This window comes from Carassius auratus, chromosome 37 (assembly GCF_003368295.1).
Source record: "Carassius auratus strain Wakin chromosome 37, ASM336829v1, whole genome shotgun sequence".
NCBI classification, from domain to species: Eukaryota; Metazoa; Chordata; class Actinopteri; order Cypriniformes; family Cyprinidae; genus Carassius; species Carassius auratus.
The window spans coordinates 17327201-17339026 of NC_039279.1; the positions used below are offsets into that span (position 1 = coordinate 17327201).

Here is an 11826-nt window from a genome sequence, read left to right on the forward strand (position 1 = left end):
GCGTCGGTGGGAAAACGGGAAAAGTGAGACCAAACCCTGCGACGCTTTCTGATCTTCCTGAAGATGAATCTTTGTCTCTGTGTGTTGTAATTTATCCTGAGCACATCAATAATTCATGCAGCTTTGATGTGATCAAATGTGGAAGCTGGAATGCTGCCCATCCAGATCTCAGGACTGCAGGAGTCAATATTTGTGCCCTATCACTCATTTCTCATTATAGGCATATTACAATACATCCTTGCAGCGCTTCAACGCATGTTCAACCAAGAGATAAATTACAACGAATGATACAAGGCTGCACTGATATCTCTCAGACATTCAGAATAAAGCTTTACGCTATAAACCATAACATTTCAGATTCATTTAGCACGGACTCGTTTCTGTATTCTGGGTTTAAATCTTACATGGACTTATAGAATATACTGAACTGCATGTTGATCGTCTTAGTTACATGTATTTAGCATTCTAAACTCTCATTTGGTTTTGTTATGCTTGCATATATGTGAACCTCTATAGCCATATTTTCTAGTGTTGCAATGTTTAATTTGCTGTAATTTCTCCGTTTTGTTATTTATAGGAAAAAGCATTTAAATATGGCATTTTGGTGGATTGGTTTCTTTTATTAAAAGACAAAAGCTGTTCAGTCTTCTCATCACATTATAAACATTTCATATCAAATTAGCCATACTTTTTTTTTTTACTTTTTCACAAGAACGTCAAAAAATAAACTAAAAAGGAAAAAAAATGTTTGCATTATTGATAAAAAAAAAGAGTATGTTTAATTTGGAAACAATTTCATACCAATTGTTAAAAAAAAAAAGTACACAAAAAAACCCAGAGTATTGGAATATTACATTTGCCATAATTGCTTTTAAAGTGTTAATTCACCGACAAATGAAAATTATCATTAATAACTTAAATAAAATGTTCATTTTTGGTGAACTAACCCTTTAATCTTTAACTTCGAATCGATTATGCTTGTTTAGTATTAAATGTGATTTGTCTTAATAATTTCTAATAATCGAATCATCATTAGAATGGTTTCTAATAATTTTCTTCATAAATTCATAATTGCTGTCCCCTGCTCGTTTTTCATAAAAGTTTGCATATGCTCAATCCATTCAGTGTTTGAGAAGTCCAAAAGAGTCATTTTTATTTTATTAGATGCATTCAGACTTAATTCCAGTCTTAAAATTTCCAGCTACCAATGCCATCACACACTACTCCAAAATCAAAGTGTATCATATCTTTATTCCAGGACTGGGCAGACTGTAAATGCCTGAAAGAACAACAAATGTTTCCATCAGTATGGGAAGAGTTTGGGATACATTTAGACTCGAGGGATTGCCGCTGACGTTTTTATTCGTTTTCCCCAAAGCACTGCCACAATCTACTGACAAACAATTAGCAGATCCCACACGCGATCTCATTTTGTTCTCCTGAGGGACGAGCTCTCCGTTGCGCTCATTGTTTTTGTCGGACGGTCTGACGCGGATCTCGAGCCACACACAGCAGCAGCGACTGGTTGCGTCTGTTTCGGGAGGCTCGCGCGACGCGTTATTGATCACGAGCCGCTTGATTTATCCGGTAATGCAAGCAGTGCGGATGGTGATGGAGGCGCGCGCTGCTGTCCTCTGCGTGATCGATCATGTAGCTTCAGATCAGGGTGCAGACCGGACTTCATCGAGCAGCTCTAGTGACTGAAGCATCGCTAAACCGAGAGATTTCCGAGCGGGGGACTGAACGGAAAGCAGCTGCCACAGAATTATTCACCGCAAAGACACCGACTGCATGTACTCCGCACAAACCATGTCAGTGTGCACATCATGCAGCGGGACGCGAGCGTCGGCAGGCCGCTGAGCGTCACGTATGTTCATTCATTTGTTCATTCAGATCATGTTGCTTAATATGATTGTTAGTTCGTGTGGCACCGTCCCGTTAATCACGATGCATCCGAGCATTGTTATTCATTTGTCATGCAAATACACGAGCATTGTCTTCCATCAACCAATAACGTGACATTTCGAGAGAGGAACGTCGATATGCACGTTTGTCACGTCGTTATGGTTTGTGTGAAAGAATGGTCGACCATTTTGTGTGTAGATTGAGATACTCTTCTTCTTAAACCAGCGTTTTTCTTTTTGTGATTACATGATATAGCGCATTGCGCATTTTTGCCTGTTCCTGAGCCGGGATTCACGTGCTTTTGTTACATCAGCTGATTTACGAGCTGTAGATGAGACTCGAATCAATGGATGCTCGGCTGAAATATTCATGTAATAACTGTTTAATGAAGAGCACTGTGAAGCTGTGCAGAGCTCAAATGCGTTAATGATCATTAAATGTTTGTGTGTGTGTGTGTGTGTGTGTGTGTGTGTGTGTATATATATATATATATATATATATATATATATATATATATATATATATATATATATATATATAAATCTGTGTGTGTGTGTTATTTTTAAAAAATTTGTTTTTTCAGAAATTTGTATACATTTATTAATATATTCTGTAGATATTATTTTATTATGGAGCTGTGTTTTACAAATTCTGTATACTTATTGTAATTCATATTCATAAAAATATAACTTGTATTTAAAAAATTGAATTTTAAACCTAATTATTTATTTTATATTTAATATATTTATAGAAATGTATGTAATAATACACACACACAAACACACGTGTGAATTCTTACTAACTTCATAAATAGTAATAGTAATTCTAGTATAGTACGGTAGTAATAGGCCTATATTCAAACACAATAAATGTATAATAATGATAATAATAATTTAACTTAATTTATAAAAAAAAGTAATTTTTGCGGATCTTTAGCTGTTTTAATTATATATTTATATATAATATACATTTTTAACAATTTTAAACAATATTTTATCTGCTTACTACTTTAATACATTGTTATATATTTTAAAATACATTGCATATATATATATATATATATATATATATATATATATATATATATATATATATATATATATATATATATATATATATATGCATGCCTCAAATTCATAAAATAGTTTCAAGAGTGCCAATTATAACAGGTATTGTAGGCCTATTTTAGTATGTATGTAATGCATTTATTATAATATAATGCATTTATTTAGTGTATTGTTCATGTATAATATTGAAAATGCTTTTTGTGTAACAGTAGGTCGTATTGTATTAATAAAGGTCATGTGTGATCCAGGGCAATAAATGCAGGATATTATTGACTCTGATTCTGGCTGTGACATGTGACTCGGTTTGCATGTGTTAGACTTATGTTGCTTGTGACTGGCCACATGTGGCACCATATGGGGCGTACATAATAACTTGGTTTATGCAACACATTTGGGACTCAGGAGAATCCATTTTCCCTTCCTTGTTTGAGATGAGAGCTGTTCTTTATAATTGCTCTTCTGATTTGAATAGCTACTTGCTGTCCTATCGTTTGTTTGTTCATAACCCTTCAGGTTCTGAAGCTGTGTTTGGTTTCAGGAGCGGGAGCAGGACAGGAGAACTGTGGAGGGCTTTTCTGACCGCGGTAATATCGGAGTTCACCTACCAGGGACCATGTTGTCCATCTTAGCAGCGGGGTCTGTGTTTTTCCCAGGTCTTTTCCTCTTGTCTAAGCATTGTCTCAAATCCATCCCGGGACTGCGGTGGAACGAGGGCGATGCTGTCGTTGTTTCAGCCAGGTAAACATGGGGCAGGTTCGGCTAGGAGTAGATAGTGACATTTCCAACTGTCTTTGGATAGATCGAAACTTTTGGTGTATTGTTATGTTTTTAAGGTTGGTGTCGTCCATCCAAGCTATTATGGCTTCTACGGCTGGTTACATCATCTCCACTTCCTGTCAGGACATCATTGAGGACCAGTAGGTGCAACCCTCATCACTTTCTGCCATAAAATCAATGTGTATCAAATCATAAGCAAAACCGTTTTGGTGCTCTTTGTTCCTAATCACAAGAGACATAATGTGAACCTATTGATTTGTTAATGTATTTGTCAGTCAGTTTGTTTTAAATGCATGAACACTGTAAAAATAGAGATATGAGGGTGTATTTGTGCAGGCAGGCTTTAATGTGCTGAAGCTATCAACATGGTTTACTGTATTTTTAAACAAATAAATGTAGCCAACCCTAAACTTTTTAAAACTTTTTTTAAAAAAAACTCAACATTTAAGTGGTTTTATAATGGCTTTATTGCATATACACTAAAAAAGGCAACAGAATTTACAAAAAAAAATACAAAATAATTGTAATTAAAATAAAATAAATTGGTGAAGCTGATGAATTAGACATATAAAACTAAGAATATAAATGTTATATTTTCCAGATAATATTTTAAGAAAATGTTTTGACTTTAGTACAATGAGAACTTATTATGAATTATTTAATTTAGCCAGCAACATGTCTATATAATCTTGAATATTTAAAGTCTTTATATAGTACATGGTCTTTCTTTACATCTTTAAAAACGGGATCAAAGTTTTCAAACGCCCCTGTGGGGGGGGAAATGTACATTATTAAATGTAATCTGTACTCGCAGAGAATATAATCAATAAAATAATCATAACAAAATAAAATTCTTGATTTCAACTGATTGCATTTAATATGCATTTAAACTATTATACATTTTCATTTAATTTCCAAATTACATGCATGTTAGTATCTCTAAAAAATTACATTGAGTTAATAATTTTCATAAGTACTTTTTTTTCTTCACTTTTTCCCAAAGAAAGTCCTAGAGCTGCTTTCCTCACTGATTCTCAGCCCATCAGTCTGTGTGTTTCTTTCTCAGGCACTGGCTGACCAGCTCCTACATCCTGTTCGCTGTGCCGTACTTTGTGTATGACATCTACGCCATGTTCCTGTGTTACTGGTACAAGCTCCAGGTCAAAGGTCACGAGGTGGACAACGGCTCCAAATCCAAGGCTTTGGCGTTGAGAGGCTACCTGCGGCGAGAGTTCCTCATGATCCTGCATCACGTGGTCATGGTCACCGTCTGCTTCCCCATCTCTGTGGTAAATAGACTACATTTTAATAAATCAGAAACTCAAGCTTTTAGAGAATCTGTTCGTACTCAGATCTGCTCTCTCTCTCGTTCTCATCCAGTTCTGGAGGCAGGGAAAGGGCGATTACTTCCAGGGTGTCATGTTCCTGGCTGAGCTCAGCACACCGTCCGTCTGTCTGGGCAAAATCCTCATCCAGGTACATTCGTTATTGATTAGATGAGTGCTGTGGTATTTTTACCCTGATTCATCATTCTCTGCTTCAGCCTTAACAATGTGTGTGTTACATTAAGCACAACTCCAGTTATGTCGTACTTTAATATATTATTCATAGTAAAGTGTGTTTACAGAAGTGCTGACTTATGCTGAAGTACAAGCCTGGCCTGTTTTTACAAAGTTACAAAACAAGAAAAAAAAAGAAAGAAAGAAAAAAATGATGATACCATTTATTAACTCTAATGCCGTTCTTATGTCAAAGTTTTTTTCTTGCAATTCTGAAAAACGGGCTTAATTATGAGAGATGAAGTCACCATTAAATTGTATTTATTCATTTAATTTTACAGAATGTGCCCATGTATAAAATTTCTAATCTTAAAGGTATATATTTAAAAAGAGAGACACTTTCAAGATTATGCTTCTAAATACACTTAAGTACACATGCATTAAACATTTTACTTAAAAATGCATTTAAAATCATGATGTTTTAACAACCTTTGGCATGCTTTAAAGAAGTTCACTTATTTCAACATGTTGGCTAACATGCTAATGTGCATTTTAAGTACTTGATTATCATTTTAACAGTGGTGCTATTTAATATTACATTTTAAGTTACTAGATTTTAAGTGTACTGAATTGCAACTTCATTATTACAAATATATTTGTATTTACCATAAATGCTTTTCAACACCTCAGGCAGTTTACTTTAATCATATTTCAAAGACAATCGAGGCATTTAAGAAATTACATTTAAATATGTACTTAAGTCCTACTTAAGTGGGTCATAAAAGCATTCTTAAGTTGAACTAATGATAATTTAAAAGAAAATGCAGTAAAGAATCTGAAAACATTACATTCAGTTCACACTTAAGTATATTATTTTAAAGTATATTTTTTCCATAAAAAGTAATAATTTTAAATCTTTTCTGTTCACAAGTGTAACTTTATATCTTACACAAAATGAGATATTTTGAATAATGTTTTAGTTTTTGTGTGTGTCCATTCAATGAAACCCAGTGAGGGTCCAAACACATTTTTATTTCTGTTGTGATCCTTAGGAAAAAAGTCTATGCTTTTTAAACTTCTTTTAATAAAAGATGTGTTGGGGCTGAGCGTGTTCTGTTAGATTAAGCTACATGTGTCTTATTGCTCTTCCCCGTCACCCTCTCAGAGCCTCATGTCCACAGCTGTCTCTCAATATAGCTCCTGAATTTAGATGAAATGTAACACTTGATATAATACCCACCCTCCTCCAGCCTCCAGTGTCTGGAATAACACAGTTTAGCTTGGTGCTGAGCCAGATGAGAGGATGTGTGTTCACTGCTGAGTGTTCAACATACGTGTGGATCAGTTACATGCTACAGATTCAACATTACTATTCCTTAAAGGCGAAGTGTGCTATTGATCTGTCGTTAACGGCAGCCATAATGATAGTTTCCTGACAGGTTTCCAAAAACCTGTACTGATGCCACAGTAGAGGTGTAGATCACTGAGCTTAAATGGATCGTAAAATATCACTAAATGGCATTAGATGAAGTCTTCAGAAAGAGGTCAACCTTGAAGTAGAAAATGGAAAATGAAACGATATAAATGTAGGGTATGACCCATTTATTCTCAACACTGTGTGAAGTGGTGCGTTTTATAATCAATCGCACTCATTCTTTTTCTTCTAGCTCATTTTCCCTTCTTTCATCAAGTTGTGTTGCTTATTCTCTCTCTCTTTGTCTTTGTCTCTCTCTTTCTCACTCTGAAGTACAAGCAGCAGCACACTCTTCTTCACAAAGTGAATGGAGCTGTAATGCTGATCACTTTCTTCCTCTGTCGAGTCCTTCTCTTCCCTTATCTCTACTACGTTTATGGAAGGTATGTCTCTCTTGAAGCGTTTGGAGGAATAGTTCAAACTGAAAAAAGAGAATTCCATCATTATTTACTCACCCACATGAAATCAAAACCCATCCACTGTTATTTTTATATTTGACGAAAGACAAAATTAGCATTTTAGGAAAAAATCTATCCATCCATCTATCTATCTATCTATCTGTCTATCTGTCTGTCTGTCTGTCTGTCTGTCTGTCTGTCTGTCTGTCTGTCTATCTATCTGTCTATCTATCTATCTATCTATCTATCTGTCTATCTGTCTGTCTATCTGTCTGTCTGTCTGTCTGTCTGTCTGTCTGTCTATCTATCTATCTATCTATCTAACTATCTATCTGTCTATCTATCTATCTATCTATCTATCTGTCTATCTGTCTATCTGTCTGTCTGTCTGTCTGTCTATCTATCTATCTATCTATCTGTCTGTCTGTCTGTCTGTCTGTCCTTTTGATCCTTTCGTTCTATCTATCTATCTATCTATCTATCTATCTATCTATCTATCTATCTATCTATCTATCTATCTATCTATCTATCTATCTATCTATCTATCTATCTATCTATCTATCTGTCTGTCTGTCTGTCTGTCTGTCTGTCTGTCTGTCCTTTTGATCCTTTCGTTCTATGTATCTATCCTTTTGTTCTATCATTCTATCATCCATTTGTCTGTCTATCTGTCCATCTATCTGTTTTATATATCCATCTGTTTTATCCACACATCCATCCTTTCATTCTATCATCCATCCGTCCATTCTGTTTTATCCATCCATCATCCATCTATCGTTCTATTGTTTTTTGTTCTATCATCCATCCATCCGTTTGTACATCCATTCGTCTATCTATCTGTCCGTCTATCAATCTATCTGTTTTCATCCATCTTTTTTATTCTATCCTTTTGTTTTATCAATCTATCATCCATTCATCCATCCTTTCGTTCTATCATTCTATCATCCATAGGTCCATTCGTCTATCTATCCATCTGTCTTATCGATCTATCTGTTTTATCTATCCATCTGTTTATTCCATCCATCCATCCTTTCGTTCTATCATTCTGTCATCCATCATCCATCCATTTGTCTATCTATCTGTCCGTCTGTCTATCAACCTGTTTTCATCCATCCATCCTTTCATTTTACCCTTTTGTTCTATCATTCTATCATCCATCCATCCGTCCTTTTGTTCTATCATTCTATCATCCATCCATCCGTCCTTTTGTTCTATCATTCTATCAACCATCCGTCAATCTGTCCATCTGTCTATCGATCTGTTTTTTCTATCCATCTGTTTTATCCATCCATCCATCATTCTATTGTTTTTTTGTTCTATCATCTATTGTCCGTCAATCTGTCTGTCTGTTTATCAGTCTGTCCGTGTTATCCATCCATCCGTCCATCATACACAGTGTTTTAAGTCTTGGATGATCACTGGATTATAATTGTATTTTGGCACCCTGTCCAGGTACGCCTCTATTCCCTTCTACCGGGTTCCTCTGACGGTGCCGTGGCAGTGTAATCTAGGAGCGGCTCTGCTCATGGCCCCGCAGCTCTACTGGTTCTCCCTGATCTGCAGGGGGGCCTTTCGCCTGTTCACCGGCAGCTCCTCGCGCTCCCGCAAACCCACGGCTTCGCTCAAGCCAGATTACGAAGGACACGAGCCGCTGCCTCAGTCTGCCAACGGATACAGTTCACGGATGGTGGGTCGGGACAAGCCCACAATGTCGCACTGAGGGGAGGAGACTATGCTAATGAGACTAAGCAAAGAATAAAGGGGATTGGATGAATGCAGAGCAGAAGGGCAGGCTGCCAAGGAAGTACACGGAGTGATTAAAGAAGTACTGAAATGGACTAGACGCCCTGTAACACATTACAGAACAGCATTATGTTTAGTTTACAGGGCTCGTGTACTGTAAATAAGACATGCTTTAGTAGATCAAGGGAAGCAAAAATGCCGGAAAAATCAGTGGAAGTGTCCACACAACGGCCAGATGTGTGTCACATCGCACCTGAGGCAATAAGTGCATATTTTATGTGAGAACATTTCTGAACCAAGACGAGCACTTTTTGTTTGAGGCACTTTTGAAGGGTCACCGAATGCCAGACTGGGGCTGAGGTCTCGTGCCTGAGGTCTGTTCTTTGCATATATTTCTGTAGTGTTGCAGATGCATTGTTCATAGAAATGTCCTCGATTATTATATTTAGACTGGTCTACAAAGAGCAACCCGTGGCGTCCCAAGCGCATTATCAAGCTTGACTAGGTCTATAGATTTCAGCTGAAATGCCTCTCGCTGGGTTTAAAGGGACAGTTCACCCAAAATTAAAATGTACCCACTTCTCATGTCGTTTAGATGCTGTATTATTTTATTTGTGAAACACAGATTGGAGATGTTTGGCAGAATGTCTGAGCTGCTCTTTTTGTTCCAACATGTAAAAAAAAAAAACTCATGTTACATAAGTTTTCTATTTAAAAGTAAATGCTAGTCATTGAACTTTCTGGAAAAAAAATCTTTAATATTACGCTGATTTTTTACAATTAAATAGTATAAAAATATGAAATATTAAGTAGCAAAAAACAATTTCAACATTAATAATAATAAATGTATCTTGAACGGCAAATCGGCATATTAGAATGATTTTTGTAGATCATGTGACACTGAAGACTGGAGTAATGAAACTGAAAATACAGCTTTGAGATCACAGCAATAAATGACATTTTTTAATATTTTAAAACAAATCCAGCTATTATAAATTGTAATGATATTTCACAAAATTATATGTATTTTGATCAAATAAATGCAGTCTTGTGAGCATTTGATGGTAGTTTAAGTATATTAAAATTAAGGCCAGTAGTATAATTATAATTCTATACCGTTTTGTCTAAATAAATACAAAATGAAATCCTAAAGACAGAATGAAAAATGGAGAATAATTTTGAGATTTGCTGAAATTACATTTAACAGAGTTACACATGACTCCAAAATTGGATTTACAAGTCTGTTCCTTACATATTTTAGTATCACTGAAATGCTTTTATTGTATTTATTATTAATTTGAATGAGTTTTTATGTTGCGTTTTCCATTTTAATTTTAGTTAAATATTTAGAAATTTTGTTTTGTTTTTTTATAAATATTTATTTTAGTACATCAGTTTAAAACACAAGAGATATTCCCTTGGCAATTAACTGAAATAATAATAAAATAAGTTTTATTTATTTATATATATATATATATATATATATATATATATATATATATATATATATATATATATATATATATATATATATATATATATAATTTTTTTTTTTTATTAAATCAGTAAAACGTTGATAACTCTGCACAAGACTGCAATGTAGCGCATAAATCACAAACTGTTTGGATGGAACAGTAGCTCGACATTTTACCAAGTGTCTACTTTTTTCCTACCATAAATATATCAAAACCTAATTTTTGATAAGTAATATGCATTGCTAAGAATTTATTTGGACAACTTTAAAGGCAGTTTTTCCTCAATATTTAGATTTTTTTTTTTTGCATCCTCAGATTCCAGATGTTCAAATAGTTGTATCTCAGACTAATATTGTCCTCCTAACAAACCATACATCAATGGAACGGTAATGTATAAATCTCAATTTCAATAAATTGACCCTTATGAATGGTTTTGTGGTCCAGGCTCACATATGACATTGGATTCATTTTTATTTTTGCTGAACTGTTCCTCTACCAGAGCTGATCCATGAAGGATCAAATGAAAGACAAAGCCACATCAAATCTAATTAAACCCTGTCTGTCAGGAACAACGAGGCAGCTCGGGGTTTGGGAATGTATTATTCTGTACATGCTCAGAAAACTAGCGCAGTTTTACCACGAAAATTATTCAATATTTGTAGTTCGCTTTACAGTATCCCTACTATAACCTCTTTTAACCGAGTCACGAGTCCTAAAACCCTGTATATGTTTGTGATCAAATATATATTAAGCTGCCTTATCCCTGTGGAAACAAACTCTTATTCTTGATCTTTTGGCCAGAGGTGAGTTTCCTCCACTCAAACAAATGTGATATTTTACATAGGCTAGTCAATGTGAACTTTATTTGCACTTTATTCATTTCGTTCCTGTTATTTATTATAGTTTGTTGGAGGATATTAATGGTCCTCAATTCTTTTCAGCCTGTCAGTCTCGGGTTTTTGTTGTTTATGGGTCACTCGAACCATCAAATCTCTGTCTAGTCATAAATCAAGGATTCATTAGCAGATGAATTTGGCCTAGAATGTTTTATTTAATGACACCGCTTTCAAGTGCTTGCAAGTTCAACTGTACCACTGATCAAACAGGAATGAATAACATTGCAAAGGAAGTTTCTGAAGATACCTTAACTTAAAATGAGTGTATGCTGATTTAAAAAACAGGCGCAAAATGTCTATTGGGTATATGACTTTGCATGTGTATATTCTGTCTTTGTCCCTTGTGAACCCTCTGTAATGTGCTCCAATATTGAGCGAAAACCCAAACTATTTAACCCTAGTGAACGGCAACGACTGCCTCTGACGGTTTCTGTTGGAAGGCAATTATGTTTAGTTGATTTGACTTCTTTTCCCCCCATATGTAAACCTGTTGAACCTGTTAACATGAGTACAAACGAAAGCACTGTTGTAATTCAGTCTCATTGCAGAAATATATACTCTTGTCTCCTATGCTGCATGCTATGTTTCTTCT

At 35.1% G+C, this 11826-nt stretch overlaps 1 protein-coding gene across 1 annotated transcript; it reads left to right on the forward strand.

Moving 5' to 3' along the window:
* Positions 1 to 951: 951 nt before the first annotated feature.
* Positions 952 to 9551, forward strand: tlcd3bb (TLC domain containing 3Bb). Its single transcript, XM_026223199.1, has 7 exons — positions 952 to 1867; positions 3511 to 3710; positions 3806 to 3889; positions 4816 to 5038; positions 5130 to 5225; positions 6996 to 7105; positions 8573 to 9551. Exons 2-7 carry the CDS (start codon positions 3586 to 3588, stop codon positions 8838 to 8840), a joined length of 906 nt encoding a protein of 301 aa, XP_026078984.1. The 5' UTR covers positions 952 to 1867; positions 3511 to 3585; the 3' UTR covers positions 8841 to 9551.
* Positions 9552 to 11826: the final 2275 nt, after the last annotated feature.

Coding starts and splice junctions, on each gene's coding strand:
- tlcd3bb (XM_026223199.1), top strand. CDS start 3,586: ATGTTGTCCATCTTAGCAGCGGGGTCTGTGTTTTTCCCAGGTCTTTTC. Junction 3,711..3,805: donor GCTGTCGTTGTTTCAGCCAG/GTAAACATGGGG, acceptor TATGTTTTTAAG/GTTGGTGTCGTCCATCCAAG. Junction 5,039..5,129: donor TCTGCTTCCCCATCTCTGTG/GTAAATAGACTA, acceptor GTTCTCATCCAG/TTCTGGAGGCAGGGAAAGGG.